Source organism: Sinocyclocheilus rhinocerous, unplaced genomic scaffold, assembly GCF_001515625.1.
Source record: "Sinocyclocheilus rhinocerous isolate Xijiao unplaced genomic scaffold, SAMN03320098_v1.1 scaffold682, whole genome shotgun sequence".
Classification (NCBI taxonomy): Eukaryota; Metazoa; Chordata; class Actinopteri; order Cypriniformes; family Cyprinidae; genus Sinocyclocheilus; species Sinocyclocheilus rhinocerous.
This window is the reverse complement of record NW_015642528.1, coordinates 2,108,472-2,134,827: the sequence shown is the minus strand read 5'-3', so window position 1 is coordinate 2,134,827 and position 26,356 is coordinate 2,108,472. Positions and strand designations below refer to the sequence as shown.

Below are 26,356 nucleotides of genomic sequence, written 5' to 3'. Positions count from 1 at the left end.
GGGTTTTATTGTTTTTGTCTCGTCGCACCAGGACACGGCATCACAATATGGTAAGGGGCGTAACATTTCTGTCACATGCTTGAGGTATTCGGCCAATCACAATGCACTGGATAGCTGGCCAGCATTACGTCACAGCATGAACAGAGAGGAGCGGGGCCCGGAGGCATTGAGACACTTTCATCTTATTTAGCTGAACCATGAATATTGCAGCCAACGTGCACAAAAGGCAAACAGTTTAATATTTTACAAGTTAAAAGCCAGAGTTTCCTAAGCATTTTTAATCCCCATCTTAAAAAGAACATAATGAAACCAAGAAAATCAACATGGAATATTGAGTATTTACACAATCCTGGTCTTGTTTTTCATGATTCACTGGTTCACTTTATTAAAACGTTAGTAAGAAAAACACATTTGTAATACTTTGCATCTTTGAAATTGTAATCAAAATGAAAACTCTGGTATGTAACGGACTCTTTCCCAATCCAATCAACTCCAAATGGATATAATCAAGTTTTGCCTTTCAATTTGAAATGTGACACATTTTTGTTTCATGTTGAAATGTCATTTGGAGAAATATTCATGACATTCAGATGTTTATACTAGGAGTGAGGGGAAAAATATTCACATATTCGCATCCTGATTATTTCATACACAATTCTGGATAGTACACAAAGCTTATTCTGTTTCTAATCACAAGCAGACACATTTTGGCTTTTATTGTAAATAAACACATTACTTTAACTCACCAACAACATGCATTTTTAAGTCTGACTTAAGTGTCCAAATACTTTCGGACCAAACTACATCGAAATATGATAAAACCTGCTGGAAGAAATCTCAATGCCATTTTATAAGCCATTTTTATCTGTAGGGGAAGTCAGCTGTTTCTTATTGGTATGGACGTGATAAACTGCTCTACATAAAAGATAGAAAGTACTGAGGAGTGATTGTTTGAGGCAACTCAAGGGTGCAGACAGCGCGTTGGAGGTCAAACTAGTATAATTAAGAAATCTTGCAGGTGTCCGTACCCAGAAAAGAGCTTCGGGCTAACCAGGCATCAGCAAACGTGATCCTTCAAACACCTTTTCTTGTAGACATATCTGTGCAAGTGTTTGTGCACACAAGACCACATCGGTGCGCTGTATACCTGCCTGAGGTATTGAATTTCGTTTTGTGTTAGATTTAGTTGTTACACTTGGTGGTGTTATCATGAAGCTGGAAGGGCTTTAGTGCCCCGTGAGCCATTAACTGCTGACAAGAGCAAAAGAAGAAAACCCCTCAAGGAAAAAAGCAGCTCCTTACTTACAGCAAACTGCTCCTGGAGTTGCTCTCAATGGCCAGGATTTTACGTCAAGACATATGTCTCCCATGGCCGTGCAGATGTCTAAAGGCCATTCGGGAACTCTCAGGTTCTGCTGGATCAGATGAATTAGTAAACACATTTGGGAGAATGTGGCAAAATCTCTTCACTTAAGGGCGGCTCGGTCGAATCGATTTGTCTCAAAGGGATTCTGCTGCTCAGTTTACACTGGGTAGATAGTCATTCTTATCGAACAAGGAGCTCATTAGGTGAGGAAAAGACCTGCAAACCTTTTTGGCATTATCTGGATTTCTAAATAAATGGCTCCAACACCATGGTTTTATGGAGTCCAAATAATAAATAAAAAGTTTTAGGTAAAAAGCACATACATACGCATTTAAATTTATACTGAACAAATAACAATTATAATACTTCCAAACTTTTTCACTTGTTTAAAAATTAGCTAGTATTTAGCTTGTATTAATATATATAGCATGAAAGCAAAGCCAGGTTCAATTCCAGACTTAATATATAGTTTTTTAATAAACAAAAAGCAGTTTTGACATGAGGGTTCGTAGATGGTAGTTTAAAGCAAATACTCTGCAAAAGTTGTGTGTGATTTAGACAATTTTCAGACAAACACCTTTATCTACAATAAGTGTGCATACTGAAATATCTAAAAAGAGCCTTTGTTCAGGAAAATAAAGGCTTTCTGTGGCTTCTAAAAAAAATTTGGAGATTGAAAAGACCATTCAGTTTACATAAATACAATTTTGGAATGTATTGTCCTCTTTGGCCTCCTACAGATGAAAACATGACAACATTATGACTTCAGCTAGTTTTTAAACCAGTTTCTGATTTATTCTGGAATTTTGGGTCATTTTGATGGTGCTGACTCATCGCCCGTTTCAGATAACAGAAAGTCAACTTTTTATTCAGATAAAACATAAATTCTGTCCTTGAACAGCTAGGAATTCTTTAATAATTGTGAGACATACAGACCCTGAGGCAGCAAACGCAGCTCCACCTCATTACATCGTCTCAGTTCTTCAGTTGGGTTGAGATCTGGGTGTTGGTATTGAGCATTTTAGACCATTGAGCACTGAGCCAGTAGTGTTACTGAACAATCAGCCGGTCCTTTAGCTGGATGCCTGAGGCTTCAGAACTCCAGTTAGATCCATTTCCAGTCTTATGAGCTTTAAGTGTTCCTCTGAGGTCCTATATAAATCACTGTTCATCAGTACTGCACTGAACTGAATAATATTGCAAAGAGCCTGTAGCTAAAATTATGCATTGCAGGGCAGGCCGAACCAATACCCAAAATTATCATTTTGTCATTTCCTCACCCTTGTATCATACTAAACCTGTATGACTTTCATTCTTCCTAGAAACAGAAAAACAAAAAGTAGATATTTTGAAAATTGTACTGTTTTTTGGCCATACAATGAAAATCAATGGGGTCCAACTGCATTTTGTACTCCAACTTTTTTCAAAAAGATCTTATTTTGTGTTCCACAGAAGAATGAAAGTCATTCAGGTTTGGAATGACTTGAGGGCGAGTAAATGATGACAGCATTTTCATTTTTGGGAAACTATCCCGTTAAGTGAACTGCAAATGGTTTATTAACACCGTGTTTAACAAGAGATGAATTTGACTAGTCATCCATATTGAACTTCTCCAAGAACAAATAGCCTGTGGCACACTGAATACGTGTAGCATATTTCGCGAACATCAGATAGTGACAAAGAGCATATCTTCAAACGTGCCTACACTCCAATCCATGCGCTGACGTTCTTGAGGGAGTTTTGCCACCTTTCCAATAATGTTTGCAAATGGCCTGCGAAGCAGCTGCCATTTTCAGAATACCAATGCAACCTCTGCAGTAACACCCAGCTTGGCAACGTGACTCTTGACGGAGCTGCATTGTTTCAAATTGCGTGGCGGCAGAGGGAGTTTGCATCTGTGAATAAGACGGCAGCAGACTCCGATGGAGCTGCGGAGAGGGAACGCTAGAATCAGTTTAGTCTCGGATTCATACCTCGGTTGAAGGGTGGCGAGGAAATGCACTGACATCAGTTACAATCTACAAAAGAGGAGCATGTCACATAAACAAGAGGAGACAAGTCTCGCGCCAGCCATCTGGAGGAGAAAACAATATTTTCTCATTCCCTCTCTAATAAAGGAAGACGCGAGATGGCTCTTTCTCAGGGTGCTCTGTGTGTATTATTGGCAGGCAGGATGAAAGATGAAAGGCTTGTGGTCATGGAGATCTGCTCCAGAGATGCCGACGGAGCCAGCGAGGTGATGTCACACAAATCAACATATGCTTTACACCTACCTAGGAGGCATGAATCTTTCCCAGAAATTTTTCAGCATGGCATTTCATCCTCCATTTGTTTTCTTTAATTGGAAGCTCTATGAACAATGACCGGAGGGCTCCTGGTGGACTTTCGTAAGCGAGTAATATTTTAACTTGGCAAGAGGCCTCGCTCAACATGCATGAGACAGTAGCATATTAACCTATGGTCAACCTGCAGCCATTAAGAGGGGAAATAAAAATCAAAGCATTTGTTTACATGAACAGACAGTAACAGGCACTTCCAAGAATAGGGCACACTTATTAAATCATTAGAGGCACAAATCCTGCAAGGACTATTAGATATGCTACATGAACTAGAATCTAACTTTAAAGTAGCCTAAAATGAAAAGTAGCTCCTTTTAAGCACATCACATGTCTGTACACTCTAAGAAAGTGGTGACCAACAAGTCTATCGCAAAGTCAATGCTGGTAGATCACACATCTTTTATTAGGTAAATGCAGGCCCGGTTCTATGGGGGTGCTAAGCACCATCAAAAGAAAGCAAAAGCATCCTCAGTTGAAGCTGTAATAAAGGCATTTTTGCAAAACAGATCTGGCAAATTATCCAGTGCCTATTTGTGTTTCCGCTCTGGAGAACGTAAAAGGTGTTTTCACAGCATTGAGCAATGTAGCCAATCACAGACATATCCTTTGATTTCTGGAACGCAAAGGCCAATCAGAGACGTTTATGTTAGACAGTATCCACTCACCGCTTAAAACACTGGAGTTTTTGTTCAAAGTTATACAAGCTCGCAAATGCTCTCATTATAACATACAGTGTATACACGATGTAAATAGATTGATTGTGTGGTATAGAGAGATTCATTGATTATAACGAAACTTTGTGAGATCGCAATAAACAATTAAAAGGAGTGACAGCTGTCACCACCGATAACCTTTTGGGCAACGTGCCGGCATTTAGCGCCATTACGCTTCGGGCATCCCAAGTTCGAGTCCCGGCTCATGAACTTTCCCCGATCACACCCTTGCTGTCATAATCTATCGTTCTGTGGGTATTTTCAATGTAATGTTAAAATTGAACAATATTATAATTGAAAATTTATTTTTTTTATTTAATTATTAGATTCATTCAATATAAAGATACACGTTTTTGGCTTTTAGTTTGTTTGTTTTTTGTTAGTAGATCTCACTGAGTTTGAAAAGTAGATCCCTAAGAGTTTCTGTAATGGAGATTTTGGCTTGTACCACAACAGAGATCTTGACTTCTGATCTGGGACAGACCAAAATCTGTCAGGTCATGAATACAGACCTTCACTACTTTATTCGTCAATTAAAAATCATACACCAATGTCATAAACTATTGAATTGCTATTAAATTAATTAAAATGATTAATTTATGTTTTGTTTTAGTAAAAACTGTTATAAAAACATATTCAAACAAGAATGCAATATTTAGTTGTACCCTCATTTTGTGTTACTGCATGATCCAGTCACATACAAATAATCATTGTTTATTATCAATTTTTACAAAAACTGTCATTCTGCTTGCATTTGTAAGCCTCAACTATCCAAATGTTACTTGTGTTGTTCGTAAGAACAGAAAAAAGTTTCAATATTTTTCTTTAATTTATGAGAAACCAAGCTTGACAGCTTAATTTAGGCTAAACCTGCAACCCTGTTACCTATTTTGAGCATTTTTTTTTTCTATTTCTTTTGATGTTTATGTTAATGTTTATTGCTAGGAAATAACAAAATCAGCTTTATGTGAGAACAGGGTTGAGAAACCCCATTACCTCATAAAATAAACATAAAATAAAAAAGCTTATAAAAAATAAGTAATATAATTTAAATATGTTAGGACATAAATTAAATGTACATTATTCAATTTTATATTACATTCAGGTCCTAACTCATACCTAATTCATAGAAACTGCCAATCACAATCACCTAAATGACTAGTGAGGATCCACCCAAGGGAAAAAGCTACAAGCCAAGGTGCAGAAGCCAAAGGAGCACAAATTACCAACTTCCTCTGCACATTGAAATTCCATTTACCAAACGAGAAAGCAAATGGAGGAGCGACGCTGTTCTTCGCCTCGTGAATTACGGACTCCCATTTCCACCACAGCAGTATTTACCATCAGCACATTCAACAACATAATTATGTTTATTATGATGATAATGCAAATCACTCGATCCTCCTCATCAGCATTATGTTCTCTCAGCGCGCCAGCAAGAGCCTATGTGTTAATGAACCAACACTTGCTCGCACACACATACAACATGAGGATAAAACGAGTACCACCACCATCAAAGCGGCTCGTCATTTTTTTCATAGCTACGTTTCAATAAAGTCTGCATTCAAAGCCCAGACCCTATAACAGTTTACATCTGAAACTACACACATAAATCATCCGAGCCTCATATCTGAGGAATTAGAGGGAAGATGAGACTTTAATTGCCCATATACAGAACATATTTCCTCTGATGCACCATGTTATGCTAAATGCTTCTACCTTCTCCTCTCCTTCGCTCTCATTTGATTACAGAGAGCACCCTTCAGACAACAGCCATCATTTTTTTTATCCCTCAGAAACAAAAGCGCAGAAGAGCTCTCAGTGCCTGTTCCCTGCATGCTCTCATCCCAGCACTTCACTTTACCCATTTTGCATTCATTTTCCCTGCAAAACAAGAGCTCGGCCGACCCGCACACCGCCCGTCCTCTTTTCCCTCTGAAGCACGACATCAGACACGTCAGAAAGTGCGGAGAAACTTCCAAGCAGACAGAGGAATCAAGAGAGCGGCGCTTTTCTCTTTACCTGCGGCCTTATTTTCACATCAGTCACTACTGCACACAAACACAGGAGAGCTTGTGTTGACATACTGAAATGGGAGAAGATCTAACGCCAGGCTGATTATACCTTCACAGCACTGCCTTTCTCCATCTCGATCTCGCCTTTTTTTCACAAGTTCCTATCCAAGGCCACAAGAAACATTCAACCTAGAGTACAAATTTTACTTTTTTTTTTTTTTTACCACATGTGCCAATTAGACCTGGCTGACATAGTTAAAAATATATATACATTATACAATACCATTCAAAAGTTTGGGGTTGGTAAGATTTTCGAATGTTTCGAAAGAAATTATTTGATGAAAAATACAGTGAAAACAATAATACTGTGAAAATATCATCACCATTTAAAATATCTGTTGTCTATTTTAATACATTTTAAAATGCAATTTATTCCTGTGATGGCAAAGCTGAATTTTCATCAACCATTACTCCAGTCTTTAGTGTCACATGGTCCTTCAGAAATCATTTTAATATGCTGATTTGATGCTCAATAAACATTTCTTATTATCAATGTTGAAAACAGTTGTGCTGCTTATTTTTGTGGAAACCCTAATTTTTCAGTTTAAAGAGTTTTAACAACATTCATTAGGTATTTATTATATTTATTTATAATGTATTTACTGTCAATTTTGCTCAATGTAGCCTATTGCATTCTTGATGAATAAATGTATTAATTTCTTTTTTTTTTAAATTACCTCAAACTTTTGAACAGTAGCATATCTCAATATATCTGACAATGTTAAATATAAAACCCAATTTTTGTGTTTGCTCTAACCAAGTATATTCAAACTGTTTAAATGCAAGAGCTTTAACAGTAAAACCCTTTTACGTGAAAATGTCTCGTACTCCCAAATCAAGGAATACTCTAAATGTAATTACTAATGATGTGTTTATTAGGAAACAGTTAAAAAAAAGTTCAGTTTTAAAATATGCCAGTTTTTAAAGTTTTGTTAAGTTTCAGATCATTAGCAAAATTATTGTGAATATATTGCGGAGATTCAATATCATTCCGACCTACAGCCAGTGTTGGGTGTGAGATACTGTATTTTGCAATATTTTATTAAAAAATATGTTTTAGCTCCCAAGATGATTTAGCCATTTTTCCTTTGACAAACAACACAGATCATTGTGTGCTTGCAGAAAACGCACACTAATCATACTAATACATAGTCACACACAAATCATATACTTATGAGCACCATTTCTCAATGAAACATTAAGAAATATGATCGAGGCATCAAAATATGGATTTTGTTTTTTTGTAAGATGGCGATAAAATTAAGCAACCTTTCTCAACCGTTAGCCATCACTAAACGAAGATTTATCAAGGTTTTGTCATTTTAGAGATTTGATGGAAGAAATAGGCTGTATTTCACAGAAAAAAAGCACCTTCTATATAAACTTCAGATGATAAATTTCCACTGAAGTAAAGTCATTATAAGTCATCGCAACATTTAAAAGAAGTTGCAACAGTGTTTTCTGTTTTAGGCTGATGTAAAGGGTCAGTCCATCATTCATACAATGTGATTATACTGTATTATTGCAGGTCTTAATAAAATTACAGACTAACTGGATTGTATTGGTGTTATTTAATTGTCAAAGCCAATTTTCATTCTTGCATGGTGAGTGTTACTTTTGAACACTGGTTTATTATCTTTCTCAATCAAGCGTCTAGACTCTCAGCCTAATTATCGGTCAATACATACCCATAATTCCCCGCTACATTCAATCTGATGCTGAAGCTCTCGTCTTCTGGATCAGGGATGCTCACTCAAATTCTTTTTTTCCCCTCTTACAACCATCTCATATTCTCGCTCACACTTCGTTTGGTGAATTCTCACTCGCTTTCTCAATGTTTTAGCTCTGGCAAATGCAGAGACCCATGCTGAAGGAATCTCTCCACAATAACATTTAAACTTCGCCCAAGTTCACTGCTTCTCCCACCCCTCTCCCTTCATCTCTCCATCTGCATGGATCCTCATCCCTCTTAAGTGGAAACATTCTTCCAACATCACAGGACGTCCACGTCAGTCTTTGACTAAAGTTAATGGAGGAACATCCTTATCAGAGAGATCCAGCTCTCTTTTGATACAGCCAAGACCCTGTGGCTGGATGGAGGAACAAAGATTTCGCCCAGGCACGGCACATCCGATGATGCATCTGGACCATACGGGGTTGTCTAGCCAATAAGCTGGCGGAATGTGGGTATAACTGGATGACTACAGCATGTGGTTTGTGGGCTAGTCGACTCCTTGGGGTATTTCTATGTATATATACACATCTAGCCTGCAAGATCTTGATCAGAGATCCTCAAGAGACCCCAGTTAACCTTGTGGCTCAAAACCAGATAACCGCACAGACAGACAGCACGAGTTGCATCTGTGAGATATTTGGACAGATGTAAGGCTTGCAGCTCAACAGTGACTGGGCACAAAAAGCTGATATCAATATTTGTTCAATTATTCATCCGCAAACAAATCATTTCCATAAGGCCTCAAAGGTAAAAGCTTCCGTCAGCAACATCTCAGACAATTTCACACCTCCGCGATATCACCACATGCAGGTACACACTTCAGAAGAGCACAGCTACAGAGTGTGTCTGGGACGTGTTTGTGGTGGTCAGTGTTCGATTTACACCAAAGTTTCGGCCACGTCCAATATTTGGAAGAAGTGCCCGTCAGCCCTAGTGGTCCTTCCAGGGGTTTACACTTTACCAGTCAGCTAAAAGAACTCATCAGGGGTGCACAGCAGCCCCAAAAGGGTGCACCCATGAGCACCCTCCTGAATCATGAAATAAGACCATATAGCATTTGGTATGTCATTTGAGACATGGTCCAGGACTTAGAAAATGGCCTGTACAGATACTCACACACACAAAAAAAATATATATAAATACGTCTAACATTTAAAAGAAATTGATATTGTGATGCCATTTTTTTTTTATATTAATATAGTAATAAAAAAATATATATATATATATAAATAAAAGCCTGCACATAACAATAACAACACCATGAAAAAGTAATTTCTTATAAAAGTAGAACAAATATAGAAGAATACTGAACATGGTCATAATATATATATTAGAATTTTTTTTCCAACATGTATTTTAAAAAAATATATAAAAGTTAATGTGTGCACTTAAGATAATAATGAAATATGTTTAACTTAATGATTTCAGCATGATGTTCACCAAATTTGATTCGATAGGAAATCTGGTTTCTGAAATAAGGACTGATCAGAAATTTGATCAGAAATCACAAGGTTAATTGCAATTATTTTATTCTACTGATAGCAGTAGGTTTAACAGTAAAGAAAAATAAATCTGCATTTAGACTTGTTAAAAATAATAATAATATAATGTCAGTGTTAATATGCTGTCAATGTAATAAATATAAATTAAACTGTCTCTCACAAGGGGACAAACACATACGTAAAAAAAAAAAAACCCTACTCTGCATCAACACAATTCATCATATTTTTGTTGTTGGAATAGTTTGTGATGAAGGTCTAAACCATATGCATTTAATACTGAATTTAATTATTTCAGCTATAATAAAATCTGCTAAATAAAGTCTGAAAATATATACATTCAGATGCACAAATCCACAGACTGCTGATGTTCACTGCAGTCTTTTTCAAATAACAGTCAGAAAAGAAAAATCAAATAAATGAAAAAAGAAAAAGAAAAAAAAAATCTCTTCATTTTTTCTCTCTGGAAACATGGCTGAGGAGAGATGTGTGATGGCCCAGCTGTTGAATGTAGGATGTTAACCTACCTCCAGTCTTCCCGTGTCAGGCTGGAAGCCACGTGCCGGGTCCTCCGTGGTCACACGGCACTGGATGGCATAGCCATTGATCCGTATCTTGTCCTGTTTCAAGCCCAGCTCGGGCAGGCTGCGACCTTCACACACTCTCAGCTGAGCGTGTACCAGATCCACACTGGAAGAGAAAGACAGAGACAGAAACAGAGACAGTGGTTTTATTGCATTTGGCAAACAACAAAAACACATCCTGCCACAGGCCCCACAGCCACAAAGATCACATCCACCCCCCACACTTTATCACTCCAGACGAGTGCACGTTATCAGGCCAGACCCCTTGCTTCAGCGATCTGGAATCACAACAGATTCACTCGAACCATTTTCAGCCGCTTGACATTCCAGCAGGTGCAACACGTCGAGGCAGCATTCACACCAGTGAGGCGAGAATGCGCGAGACGCCTGCTTGCTCCAATAACTTCTATTAGACAGGCTTGACAATTAGCAATCCGCTTCATAACGCTGCACTCGTTTGACAAGGAGTGGGATGAGGGGATTGTAGAAGGAAACGAGCGAGTCACTCAGCGACATACAAACAGGAAATGCCTGCTAGATTCACGGCTAACAGCTAGCGCCTGATCCGGCCTCAATAGCTTCACAATTAAATCAGTCCCTCAGCTCAATTGAATGAACCAGGCTTTTCCGGGGCTGATTGGCTACATTTGGCTGAATCTGCCATCTTATTGGATAAGTGCTTTCCCCAGTGTAAAGTTGGATTTATTAAGAGCCATATAAATCACACTGATATATTTACTCACCCTAGATTCACCGAACTCATTCCTCATGTCCCACAATTCCTAATCCTCATATATCAGGTCAATTTTATTCTTACAGGCGCAAAGGGGAGTGAACCGGGTTGACTCTAATGGGGGGAAAAATGCATATACTAGCAAACAGAAACGCTATGAATCTGCAGGCTTTTGTTGGGAATCAATGTCGTCGTGTACGGGAAACGCTATATATGAAGGTATTTATTCCACATTACTAATGTTTGTTTCACCATATATCAGAAGGAATAAAAGGCATTCAAAAGGCTAAAACTTTACAATTCAACCTCTTTATGATGAATGAATAATCAAATTAAAAAGTGTGTGCGAGACAAAACCTGAAAGCACGAGTGGGTCCGAAAATATTTTTAACCAATAAAAGAAGAGTGAGATAGTATTTGCCTTCATGCTGTGCATCAATAATTTATGCTACAAAGTGTCTGCCTTTTTTATCTCCAGCATGGAGGTATTTAGAAAATGTAGGATTTCTCGAAGGCCGACATACATACCGCACAGCATGCTTTTGATAACACTGCGGCAATACATTTATATGCACATACACACATGGTGATGGCAAAGGCCATTTGTTTGCACAGCTCTCAACATTATCTGGCTAGGCCTCATTAATTTTTTAACAATGGTACAAACGGGCTCTGAATATTGCACGCATATGTCTTTATGACACTGGCGTCTAATGATAACATCTCTCACATGAACTCTGGTCATTATAGCTGCAAGCTGAAATAATTACCAAATGAAACATCAAAATCAGCTTAATGGATTATCCCTATTATTTTCATCGTGTAAATACTCCAGCAGATCTGGAATTGTTAAAATGAAATTTATCAGATGATATATTTGGGGTCAGAGCAGCAAACAATAAGGTTGCAAGTTGAATCCAAACTAGGTGAAAAAATTCTGCTTTTTTATGGACCCTGACCAAGACACTTGTGTGGATAGTGTGGATGAGCTAAAATGGTTACGACATTAATTCTGCATTCGAAAGCTTTAAAAGCTGTTCTTAGTAACGCTATGTTGGCATTAATGTTAGGTAATCTTTCAGAAACCCACCAAACAAATGTAAAACTGATTTATGAGTATTAGGTTAAAAACTGGGGTGAAAAGTGCAAAAACTAAAGCTTATATGTACTTCAATGTATTTATTTTTGGATTCAGAGGTATTCGCTTATGCTTTCATGCAACCTCCATTTACTCACAAAACTTATTTTTCCTTATTTGCCCATCACACAGTATGTCAACACAATCTGATATATAAATAATACAACTGTCATACCAAATATTTATTATAAACTGAGAAATCTAGCACTGAATTTAAATTAAGAATGAATTGAGAATACAGAATGGACTTATCTGACATTTTAGACACAAAATATACAACTTTGAAACCTTATAAAAGAAAAGAAGTTTATTTGTAAAATGAATCTCTTTGTTCTGTCAGGAAGAAATCTTTCTTTTAAAGACACACACACACACACACGTAATCAAATCAGATGTTAACTTTAACACTTAAGTGGATTCAGTGAATGATCAAATTGGAAACAGAAAAAGAAACTGTGAAATGATTTTCATTCACTATTGTGACATATCCAAGTGAAACATGGATTAAACCAGAGATTTTGTAGCGATGTGGAGGGGACATTAACGATTTTGATGTGCAAGTAGGATGTGTAAGTATAAATCATTTATAATAAACAATATTCCTGCAATATTGCAATATTCCATTAAAAAAAATAAGAGGAGACCATTTAGGAACTTGCAATTTTCATTTAAAAAAACAGCTCATAAAAGTTGTTTATTCACAATGTTGTCTCAAGGGTGTATAATCAATGTATAATCTATTTAGCAGTTTGGCTTTTCAGAGCTAGACAGGAAGAATAACCTGCAGCAGTGAAAACAGATTCTGGGATTCAATGTACTCATAATATCACAGCTATAAGGGGCCACTGACCCAGTCTCAAGGGCACAATGTTCACTTCCACGCTCCCTTACCTCTCTCGCTCAAGCTTCTCCTGATTATATGCATCTATACTGCTCCTATAGCAATACTTACTCCAAGCAATCCATGCCTGGAAAGCTACAATGACTTCCATAATAATGTGAAACAATAACTTAAAAGGATTACTGCACTATTATATGAACAGGCTCTGATTCAGCAAACATGCATCGCTACCAAACTTCCCAAAATATACAATATCCTGATCTGCCATAGACCCAGAAGAGAATTTCATATTTGTTTCATAACTAGCCGGTTTTAAAAGCATCAGAATGAGATGAGAATGCACTAATAATAGTGGCATTTTAAGCAATGACTCATCGGTCTGTGACTCTTTTTTTCCTGGCATGCATTTAAATCCCAGGCAACGGTGCATTATGTGGGATAATACAATAGACTGTGGCTGATAAATCAACCATTTCTTAAAAGTGTGTCATCAGCATCTTCAATCTTCAACTGTATGGCAATCTGAACTATTTTTTGAAAGAAAGTTGAAGAGTGGTTGTTCTATGTCTTTTGCCATAGAAGTGTCAATGTATGCACCTTCGATATTCAGAAATAAGCTTAATGTAATTTATGCAAGAACAAGTGGCAGCTGAATCAACATACATACATATATATATATAGTATATATGTGTGTGTGTGTGTGTGTGTGTGTGTGTGTGTGTGCTTTTATATATACACAGTTGTGTATACATTACAAATAAGCAGTGGTGGAAAGAGTACTGAAAAAATATACTCAAGTAAAATTACCATTACCTTCCAAAAAATGTAGTGTGAGTAGAGTAAAAGTACTTGTCCAAAAAACTACTTGAGTAAGAGTAAAAGAGTAGCCTATTTAAAAGTACTCATGAGTATTGAGTAGTGAGTACTGGGCTGTGGATTCTACCCCCTCATAATAAACGCTGTACACCGCAATTGATACATTTTAAAAACGTTGTACGTTCTGTAATTCACATTATCTTATTTGTCATAAAAAATGAAGAGACACAATTTTTAAACTACTCAAAAAAGTACAATTACTGATAAAACTTAACTACTTACTGTAACGTGAGTATTTATAATTCGTTACTTCACACCCCTGCAAATAAGTGACTTAAACAGAAGTGCTGAATAGGGGTTGAATAATTATGATATAACTATCATATATATGATATAATGATGATGTGATATTTACAAATATTACATTATATACTGACATTATAACTTTCAACATGGCACTAAACTGCAATAAAAAAAAAACTTCAGAAAATTTCAGAAAAGGGGTTGAAACATTAATTGCAATTTTATATTTTTTTCACTCTTTTTTTTTTTATATTACTCAGCAATGCTTATTTGTTAGGTCTGTTGTTTGAGGATCAACAAAGGATGTTGATTCAGGAACATGTACCACATGAATGAATCACAGTGTTGGTCAATGCCTTCTGAAACATTACATTTCACATTTACAAGCAATAAAAAAACAAAAAACACCACCACACACTTGCTACCCCCTAACTGCCATCGTGTACCCTTCAAATCTCCAGACAGCACTGCATTTAAGCAGCCTACAGCCAGACAGATGAGAAAGAGTGAGAGAGTGCTGAAGAGAGACACAGACAATGAAGACTGGGAGCATTAGACAGACAAAACAAGAGAGCAGAGAGAAAAAGGAGGACAGCAGAACAGAGGCAACTGCAGCGAGCAGCATGAGAATTGTTATGGAAGCTGCTCAGTGATGAGGTGGGGGAGCCATGTTAATATATTCAGTCTGATTCTCTATTCCATATTAATTGCCAAAGCCAGGCAGCAGCATATGCAGAAATTATTTGGGAGTGGAACAATCCCAGTCAGTCATACAACACAGACTGAGCCCCATGAGTGACAGCGTGTTGTTGTGTGATTGACTGTCTGTGTGTGTGTGTGTGAGTGTGTGTGTTCTTCCACAATGTTTAATATCTTCCAATGCTCCTGAATAGGATCCTACCAGAATTTAAAGAAATCAACATATGACGACACTTGAGTATCCAAGCCAAGAGAAAGTCAAAGTCTGATGTGTGACAATATTCCCTCATCAATATCTCCTCTAAATTTTGTTGACCCACTTCTAAGTTTGACTATATGTATATACACACACTTTTTAATTTTTAACATAATATAATGACCGAATACATGATTAATATATTCAGTTTTTTCTCTAATTGTGTATAAAGTTTCAGGGGTAGAAAATGGTACAAATAATTAAATAAAATTTAAAAAATGTGAAAGAAAGAAAGAAAGAAAAAGAAAGAAAGATATTTAATAATTGTAAATGGCTAAACATTTAATATATATAAATAATAATAAATTAGAATATTATTTTACAAATATTATTTCTACAATATATGGATATACTTTTGTCAATATTATTATTTACGATATTAACAATAACAGAAACCTTTTCATTTTAATGTCATATACTGATAATTTTAATGCCATATACCGATTGAATTACTGATATTTTCAATTTTCTACTCCCTAACACAATATTATAAAGGTTTAAGGACAAAAAAATGGAACAAATCACTGAAATAAAAAATAATAATAAATTAACTCATGTATTGAAATCTTCCAATTTACGAAGCTGTTTTATAGGCTATAGACAAAATGTATGATCTATGATCTGCTTTGTAATAAAAGAGGTAGGGGTCGACCGATTATCGGTACCGATATTAAGCATTTTTATGATTATCGGTATCGGCGAGTCTGAGTCGAGTCTCAATTCATTTAATGGCTCGCTAAAAAAATCCCATTCAGAATCCTCATGTATTAAAATCTTCCAATTTACGAAGCTGTTTTATAGGCTATAGACAAAATGCATGATCTATGATCTGCTTTGTAATAAAAGAGGTAGGGGTCGACCGATTATCGGTACCGATTGCTTAAGTTGCAATAAATCGCAATCCACTAACGTTACACTGAAGCTGCAAAACACCTCAATATTATCTTTGATTTCCACAATGCGGAAGAATAGAGTCGCAATATGGACTAGTATCTGTAAATATTAAGCCGCAAAAATACTATTTAAATATGAATCCAGCATGTTCTGTGTGTCTCTGTGTATGTAAATGGCACAGACTCGCAGTTTTGTTTTCTACACAAAGTGTGCTCGCGGTGATTTCAGCTTCTGTCGTACCACTACATGAGGACATAAATACATGAACAACATCTCCAGAACTGCTCTGACTCCCTCTAAGAGTCACTTCACGAGCATTTGACAGTTTCATTGGAGTAAAACTATCTTCATATTTACATAGACCTACAGAAACAAGTTCCTCATGGCAACCCGTCAAAATATAAATTCGGGTTAGCTTAATGAAATTATCAGAAATATATTACTGTATATATATATATCGGTTCTCGGTCTACTTGATCTGTAATAATCGGTATCGGCCTTGAAAAACACATATCGGTCGACCCCTAAAAAGAGGTGTTAAGATGTAAGGTTAAAGTACGTCCAGTCTGTTATTTATAGGCTATGTTTTAATCCATTACCATGTTCAAAACAGTTTTTCTGTAATCAAATTCTATAATAAGTGTCCGATCTACCATGACACATCAGGAAATATGTGACACAGATATTACAACCATTCAATTAAAGTTCCAAGAGGTGCGGCCTCTATATTTTCTTCCAAGCAGAGGTCCGGACAAAAAGCAAATCTATACTATTTTAATATTTTAGCCTAAATAAAAGCATTATCTAAAAACAAAGTAGCTACAATAATCAAAACGTTCTCATCTTGAGCAGAAAAGAAAGATAACTAGCAGTTTCAAAGTTTGAGTTCTATCTTAGCCATCCAACAACAATTTTCCCAATTATAATTACATGATTCATTTGAAATGTTCTTAGCCTACAGATCAATAATGCTAAATGTAGATCAGAAATGTCTTGTCACATCTGGTTTGAACAGTCAATGTCATAGGTTATAGATAGATAAAAAGAGAGTAAGAAAAATAACTATTTGCAGCATTGTTTTTTTCTGCTGTGTTTTAGTGAAAGTAATCTATAATTTTGCTGCTCACAGTGTTTCTGTTGTTGTTAAAATAACCGCGACATCGCAGCTCTTAAACTTGGCACTGGCGCGCGTCTGGAGAGAGAGAAAGCGCACGGAGCTGAAAAGGCTTGAATAAAGAGCGTTTGGCTTTAGATAAAAATACTAGAGGATATAGCGCTGAAAGATATTTGCCATAAACGACCCTGAGCACTTGTTATGTGATCCGCACCGCTGTTTTGACGCGCTGCTCACTTAAAATGGTGCTGCTGTTACGGCTCGCAGTCCGGATGGATGCCAGGGTGCGGATGCGGTCTGCCTTTTGAATATCAGTTATATAAGGATTAAGACACGAGTTGCTTTTAAAACATTCACGAGTCCTTTTCCTCGAGTCGAGTCAAGTCTGGAGTCATTTCAGGTCGAGTCTGAGTCAAGCCTGAAGTCTATAAAAATGTGACTCGAGTGCGAGTGCGATCAGCTAAGCGAAGAGCAAACAGAAGGAGAGGGTGTTTCTGTTGTTGTTAAAATAACCGCGACATCGCAGCTCTTAAACTTGGCACTGGCGCGCGTCTGGAGAGAGAGAAAGCGCACGGAGCTGAAAAGGCTTGAATAAAGAGCGTTTGGCTTTAGATAAAAATACTAGAGGATATAGCGCTGAAAGATATTTGCCATAAACGACCCTGAGCACTTGTTATGTGATCCGCACCGCTGTTTTGACGCGCTGCTCACTTAAAATGGTGCTGCTGTTACGGCTCGCAGTCCGGATGGATGCCAGGGTGCGGATGCGGCCCGCCTTTTGAATATCAGTTATATAATTATTTAAGGAGAAAAGACTCAAGTTGCAAAAGACTCCTTTTCCTCGAGTCAAGCCTGGAGTCATTTCAGGTCAAGTCTGAAGTCAAGTCTGAAGTCTATAAAAATGCGACTTGAGTGTGACTGGAGTCCGAGTCACTAACTCGAGTGCCCATCTCTGATACCTACATACACAATCGACAGCTAGAAAGAACAACAGATAGATCGAACAATAGCTAGAATGACAGAACAACAAAACTTCAGCTAGAAAGGACGACAGAAGAACAGAAGGACAGAGCAACAGAGCGATAGCTAGAAAGGAAGACAGAACAACACAGAGACAGCTAGAAAGCATGACAGAACAACACAGTGACAGCTAGAAAGGACAACAGAACGACAGCTAGAAAGGATGACAGAACGACAGAGCGACAGCTAGAAAGGACGACAGAACACAGTGACAGCTAGAATGGACGACAGAACACAGTGACAGCTAGAATGGACGACAGAACGACAGAGCAACAGAGCGACAGCTAGAAAGGATGACAGAACACAGCGAGAGCTAGAATGGACCACAGAGCAACAGCAAGAAAGGACGACAGTACAACAGAGCGACAGCTAGAAAGGAAGACCGAGCGACAGCTAGAAAGGACAACAGAGCGACAGCTAGAAAGGACAGCAGAACGACAGAGAGTGACAGCTAGAAAGGAAGACAGAACGACAGCGACAGCTAGAAAGGACGACAGAACGACAGAGCAACAGAGCGACAGCTACAGTTGTGGCCAAAAGTATTGGCAGTGACTTAAATTTTGAGTTTTGCAAAATTTGCTACTTAAGGCTAGAAAGGAAGACAGAACGACAGAGCAACAGCTAGCAGGGACGACAGTACAACAGAGCGACAGCTAGAAAGGAAGACAGAACGACAGAGCAACAGCTAGCAGGGACGACAGTACAACAGAACGACAGCTAGAAAGGACGACAGAACGACAGAGAGCGACAACTAGAAAGGATGACCGAATGACAGAGCAACAGCAAGAAAAGAAGACCGAACGACAGCTAGAAAGGACGACAGCAACTGCAAGAAAGGACGACAGAGCAACAGCTAGAAAGGACGGCATAACGACAGATCGACAGCTAGAAAGGACGACAGTCGTTCGCATTAACTCCTGGTCTGCACGCGCTCTCTGTGGAATAGGAATTGCGCCGTATGTTTCCACATTTCTTGTTAGCATCTTCCATTTACCGCTGTCTCGTTGGTATTTGGCCAGTTTGGAGAAAGCCTCACCAATACAAACCTGACCAGCCGGGCGTTTGCGATCACGGGAACTTGAAGACATTTGTACAAACGCGGATGGGTGACATGAATAGAGATGGCTCCAGATCGGCAATGTATTATTTGGTTTCCCAACAAGGTCAATCGCTCAACATGAAATTGATTTGCTGAATGCAGAATATATTGTATTTTCCAGTGCTCAAACCTGCCAATCTAAAGCATGATCTAAAGGAAACACTGTATGGCGTTTGAGGTAATTTGTGAATTAACATAGACTTGTAGTCTAAATAAAACAACAACTGTTACTGTTATTACACTTGTATACAAAGCTTTGTATTATGCTTGTTATAGAGTGTGTGACGTCACATGCACTACCGCCGGTGGCAACAGACCGACGTGGTTGTCACGGCGACTGTCACAGCCCTACGACAGAGTGACAGCTAGAAAGGATGACAGAGCGACAGCTAGAAAGGACAACAGAGCGACAGCTAGAAAGGACAATAGAGTGACAGAGCAACAGCTAGAACGGACGACAGAACGACAGAGCGACAGCTAGAAAGGACGACAAAACAACAGAGCGACAGCTAGAAAGGACAATAGAGTGACAGAGCAACAGCTAGAAAGGACGACAGAGAGCGACAGCTAGAAAGCATGACAGAATGATAAAACGACAGCTAGAAAGGATGACAGAACGACAGAGCGACAGCTAGAAAGGACGACAGAATGACAGAGCGACAGCTAGTAAGGAGAACAGAATGGCAGAGAGTGACAGCTAGAAAGGACGACAGAGCAACAGCTAAAAAGGACGACAGAGCGACAGCTAGAAAGGACAACAGAATGGCAGAGAGCGACAGCTAGAAAGGACAACAGAATGGCAGAGAGCGACAGCTAGAAAGGACGACAGAACGACAGCTAGAAAGGATGACAGAACAACACAAAGCGACAGTGAGAAAAGATGACAGAATGGCAGAGATCGACAGCTAGAAATGACGACAGAGCGACACCTAGAAAGGATGACAGAATGATAAAATGACAGCTAGAAAGGACAACAGAATGACATAGATAGAACGAAAGATAAATAGACAGACAGACAGACTTATAGACATACAAAGGACAATCGAGTGGCCACTCAAATTCAATAAATCTCGTCTTTTCCCACAAATGTTTGGGTCTGATTTCAGTGTTGAATATTTCTTCTAGTCTGCGGAGAAATAACATCAGAAGAGCACAGTTGAGCCCTTGTGCAGATTAACGGGAACACTGTCCCTCACAGTCTTATCTCTGGTCAGAAGTGTGTGCAGGTGTCGGGTCCAACCAGCCTGTTTAAACAGCATCATTACACACCGCTGTTGACAAAGCGCTTGAGCCGATCAGCCTATGGTTACCTGCTGCTAAGGAAACGCACACAAACACTCCTGGAGAGGGATGCTGGCACGGATCAAGTCTCTGCCATCACATAGAGGGCTCTCAAGGGCCCCTAGGAACACTTGTTTTTTATCTGCTCCATTCAGAGCCAAATCAGAAAGGACAGAAGCTTTGCACATCAATACCACAACAAATCCAAACAACTAAAATCACGTTGACAGTAAACAGCGCTCCATTATCTGATGCAACTCTATACAAGCAAAAGGTCATAAGACCAAACCCACAAAGGAATGAAATCCCCCCTGGAGAGAGAGCAATGGGTTCCTGTGGGTGGGCCACATTCAGTTTAAAAAAAAAACTCACGTCAATCAGTTTCTTTCCTCCTACGCTATTCCCCTCAAATTCATATTTGACCTTTAATTACCAAGTCTTATCTCCAGCTAACTTTCACCCTTAAAACTTTTGGCATCTCACACGTTCCGTAATGATCTATACCATTAGTTGGCTGTCCATTAAAAAGTAAATCAATACACTTGCAGAAAACACACTACGACAATGCACTAATGTCTCGGCCCGTTCCCCTGTTAGGTGAGAAAGGTTCATCCGCCTCATTCATCTTGCTTCTCTCTCTGTGTCTTTTTTCTCGCTCTCTCCTGCACCTCCATCACTCCGTCTTTCCAAGCCCCCTAATGCCCTTGTCCATTCTCTTCCCTGCAAAAATGGACCAATACAAATGAGCAACTGCAATTTAGCAACAACCCAAAGTAATTAGAAACCCATTACCAGGGTCACCCAGAGACACACAAACCAACACAAAGAACATGCACTCTCTCTCTCTCACACACACACACACACACAGAAAACAAGCATGAATGCAGAATGAGCGTGAAAAGTCACGGCATAACTGCACAGCTGTGAGGCGTGGAAGGAGGCAGTGAGTGAAGAATTGAAGCACTCAATCAACTCTTCACCATGCACTTGCTGGCTTCTGCATAATCAAGGAGAAATGGGGAAGAGTAGTCTTGCGTAGCCAGAATTTTGAGCATCAGCATCAAGTCTGGTCTACGCAGAAGCTTGTTCTGGTCAAAGGGTCAGGCTCATTTTAATTTAATTTAAAATGTAATTTAATTAAAACGTTAATTTAATTTAATTTAATTTAAAAAATCTATTTATTTTAATGTAATTACATTTTTCATATCAGCTATTTATTAATTTGCACCAGTGTTTGTATAGTTAACTAAAACTTTTACAAAATTTTGAAATAACGCAGAAATAAAAAAATATATAAATATTAAATTAATTAATTAATTAAAGTTAAAAGGACATTTAAAAACACTAATAAAAATTACAAAAGCAAAAAAATAACGAAAACCTAAAAAGAAAGAAACTGAACATATAAAAAATATAATAATATAAAAAATACTAAAATAATGCTGATTAGCATATGGGTGTTTCTGCAACTACGGGCACTTTTAAGTCCCAGCAGTGAAATTTTAGATTTATGTTCTAATTTGTCATATGATGCTTTATAAATATATTCACAGTGTCATTACATATCTTGACAAAAATATAATTAATGATTAATGGATTTCATATAAAATTCTGAAGCATTTATAGGTCCAAACACCATTTTTGTTCATGCCCCACAACTCTGGTCACAATGTTGAGATGCGTAAAATAAGCTAATTGAATTACAATTTACATGATTTCAAATGGAATGGTTTAATATATATATAAATTTACAGCATCTTAAATATTTTTGTATTGTTTACTGATAATTTTTATGATTTTTTCAACTAAATGTGCCTGACCCACACTTTTAGGTCCTTACCGCAACAATGAAAAAAAGCTTTTATCATCACATTTTATCAAAGACAAACAAGTCTAGTTTCTATAGAAACAGAAATTAGCACGTGAGCACATTGCTGATAGACTGGGTCACCTCACTACCTCACTCACAAGATCCAAAAAATATAAGGTAAATATAATCTTTTCTGTGTCAGTATTTATTGTGTGTCCTTACCATACAGCTTAGTAATTCTGTACTTTGAACTACATTTTAAAAATAAATGTATATTAGTTTTAATATATTTATATTTTAATAGTATTTAATACATGTATATTAAGATGCTAAGAGTCAAAACTAATGTAGTAGAGCCCTTGCTAGCTGCCAATTAGCTGCAATATTAGCAAAAATTTCATTTCCGCAACATGTCTTTACCGCAGCAAATGTAGGTGTTGCGGTAAAGACCTTGTGTTGCGGTAGAGACAAGTTTGAGGTTTACTGTATATTAAATTACAATATTCAGTCTATTGTAAACTATATTTAAACATGACATTTTGTAACCCTAGATGAGACCAAATTCATCAACAATAAGATCAAAGAAATGCAGAGAGGAAATGAGAAAAGACCCAGAGGTATGCAAAGTATCTGCAGAAGGAAAAAGAACGTTACAAAAAGAGAAAGGAAAATGGGCAGATAAAGAGTGTCTCCCAGCTGACAAAAAGAGAGAAAACTCTGAAAAGAAGGCAGTGGAGGATAAATAAAAGAAACCAGAGGGCAAAACACAAAGTACTGCATGCCTCAAATCAGTACACAAATCAAATCACTTTAGGAGATAATATTTTTTAAACATGAAAACCAGTTTGAGTTCTTTACTGCAAAACTACTACTATCTTTTACCAGTGGTGGGCCGTCAGGGCCAGCAAAGCCTTCTCTGCTGGCCTAAACACTATCAGAATCACTGATTTAGTTTTAATATATTTTCCCATGAATGTGTATTAAATTATTTCCAATAGTCTATTCTCTTCAGTTCATAGCTTTTCTCTTGGTTGCACTGCTTCCAGCAGTGTATGTTTATATTAGAGCTTTTATCCAATCATATTTCAGCAATCGTGTTGCCAGGGTCAAAGAAATCTGCCTTAAGGCCTTCAGAATCAACAGCGCAGGCGTCTGTTAGCTTAAATCAATAGCAATGAAACCGTTGCTTTAACCAATCAGATTTCGAGTTGGACACACCAGGGCCATCTAGCTGGCTAACGAAAACGTCAGCATTTTCTCGTCCTTTGATTGGATGGTCAGCATACTAGCTAGCAAACAGCATCACTGTAAATCATTTTATTAAAACTTAGTAAAACTTTTATTACTGTTTCTCAGGTTTAGATTTTCAGTGCATTTTGAAAAAATATTTGCCTACTATATTTAGTAAATCTAAAAACAGTAGTCCTAAATGACTGCGAAAAACAACCACACACCTCCTCGGCACCGGCTCTGTGAAAGACTCGTGAAGATGAAAAACCACTAGAGTAAGGTAGGTTAATTTTCATTTTTGACTCTTTTATCGCTTGATGCGTTGTATGCTGATGTTATTTGCGCGATATAAAGCCAGGTTTAAGTTTCCGTAAGAATATCAGTTTCCCGTGTGGAGCTGTATTAACTGGTCTTTTTCTCCGGCCGCAGCGCCGCTGGCAGAGGCAGACCAGCGGGGAGATGAGAGTCACAGAGGTACGTTAAAACACATGTATACACTTTTCTTCATCGTCTTGTATGAATTATTTTAATGTTACTTGCTCACTTTCCTAGTAAAGCTGTGCTAACCAGTATTTTCCTCCCGCAGTGCGCTGGCAGACCGGCGGGGAGACTCATGAAGACGAAATAAAGCAGTAAGAGAACATTAAATTGTTAGGTCAACTTTAAAACAACCTTATTTGTTTTATACCAATGCTATCTGTAAGGTATAAATACGTTTGGGTGAATAAATGTATGTAAGAACATCGGATGGACTGTATTTGTGTCATTTTGTTAGGTTAATGCTTCAGCTACAGATGATGTGTTGCGCAATTGCTGGCAGACAGGCGGGGGGGCTCGTGAAGACGAAATAAAGCAGGAAGAGAACATTAAATTGTTAGATCAGCTTTAAAACACATGTAATCACCTTGTTTGTTTTATACCAATGCTATCTGTAAGGTATAAATACGTTTGGGTGAATAAATGTCTGTAAGAACATCGGATGGACTGTATTTGTGTCATTTTGTTAGGTTAATGCTTCAGCTACAGATGATGTGTTGCGCAATTGTTAATTGGGTTTCTTTCTTTAGTAATGGCATTCATTCTCGCTACATAAGATACCTGTCTGTTATGTAGTGCCCTGTTATACTGCATTACGGTGTAATATTTATGGTTTCTATAACCGTGGCATCATTATGATGGAATGAAGAGATGGATTAATTCATGTAGGACGCCACTGAAGGCCTACCCACATTTTTTTAATATCAGTATTTACAAAACTGCACAAAATTTGAAAGCTACTGAAATATAAAATTTTTATAGAAATTAAAAAAGAAAAATGTATATAATGACCGTTATTGTAACGTTGCGGTAAGGACATTTTGTAAGAAGAAGAGTTCTTAAGAAGAGAAGGCAATTTTGTTGACCTTTTTATATGTATTACAGACTCTGATGGTTAAAATAAAAATTCACAGGGGTTGTGTTTAATATAATGTAATATAATACTATAGTATATTATATTATTTTATATTATATTTCCAAAATGCCATTCATCTGCATATTGAAGTTTTTTTGCGAGTTATAATATAATATATAATATAATATAATATAATATAATATAAAAGATAATTAATAAAATAAATGAACAAATCAAGCAAATATCATTAATAATAATAATTATAAAATTACTGTTACAAATATTACTTAGCAATTACAATTTGAAGATTAAAAAACTCATAACCTTTTGAAATACATTGTAAAAAATTTTATGCACAATTGAATGGCTATTTATTTAGTTTTGGAATATATTGTAGAGCTGCCGCTACGCAAAGATTATCCTAGCTAACGATTAGTCATTGATTTAAGGCATTTTATGATATTAATTTACTGTGTTGTCACATTTATTGCTCTGCACATTCAGAGGGCTGTGGGACACAATATAATAGAGCCCATCACTTGGCTAATATCTTCAAAACAGAATATGTAGGCTATGACTTACACCAACATAAGCCGGCATATGACTTAAATTTACAGGCTTATGTACCGCTCTCATTCGACCCCAATATATTATACTATAACAAATTTCATTATACTGTAATAAATGTTGATACCTGAACCAGACTTTCTTCTGGTGTGAAATGACTTATTTTTTCCTGTCTGCTGCCTTTCATGCCACAACTTAGGATAGTTGCTAATGAAAAGAGCCAATTAGATTGAATTTTTAATTAGATTTTTTTCAGCAATATTCATTAGAAACTAGACAGACTGTAAATTGTCCAAGAGAATGATAGTGAAACAATAAACCAGAACTGACAGGAACCGATTAGTACTGAACAGCTGTATTTTTCCACCAACTATCACTGTGGTCAGCTGTCTTATTACTGTCCTAAGACTTTCTGACCCGAAAGAATGACAGAAAGATGGAGGAGATATCAAATTATGAAAACATGATGGGTAATTATGGGCAGCTGGCATATTTTATTACCTTGCCAGTGGCATGGAGCGACAGAGTGGCAGAGGGTAATTGATCTTAATTACTGTGCCCAAATGAAGGTCATATCACCGACACCGACACAGAGAATGAGACTGGGGGACAGATGAAAGACCAGCTGCATACAAATACACAGCTGAATATGATTGTCTCAGGATCAACAATACACACACCAGCGATTAAAGAGAAAGTCATTGGCAGGAAGAGTCAGGAGGAATAAGGCTGTTTTTACTGGAGTCTAAAACGGCTCGTCACAAAGGTGAACCTATTTTTCCCGCCCTTTCGTCTTGCTTTAAAGGCCTACACACACACACACACACACACACACACACACACACACACAC

At 37.5% G+C, this 26,356-nt stretch overlaps 1 protein-coding gene across 1 annotated transcript in view; it reads right to left on the bottom strand.

Moving 5' to 3' along the window:
- Positions 1-26,356, bottom strand: part of LOC107756168 (pyruvate carboxylase, mitochondrial-like) — a 141,350-nt gene that overhangs the window by 78,591 nt on the left and 36,403 nt on the right. Inside the window, exon 9 of the mRNA XM_016573187.1 lies at positions 10,255-10,417. Within this exon, the coding sequence (XP_016428673.1) occupies positions 10,255-10,417 (163 nt within the window). The remainder of the gene's footprint in view (positions 1-10,254; positions 10,418-26,356) is intronic.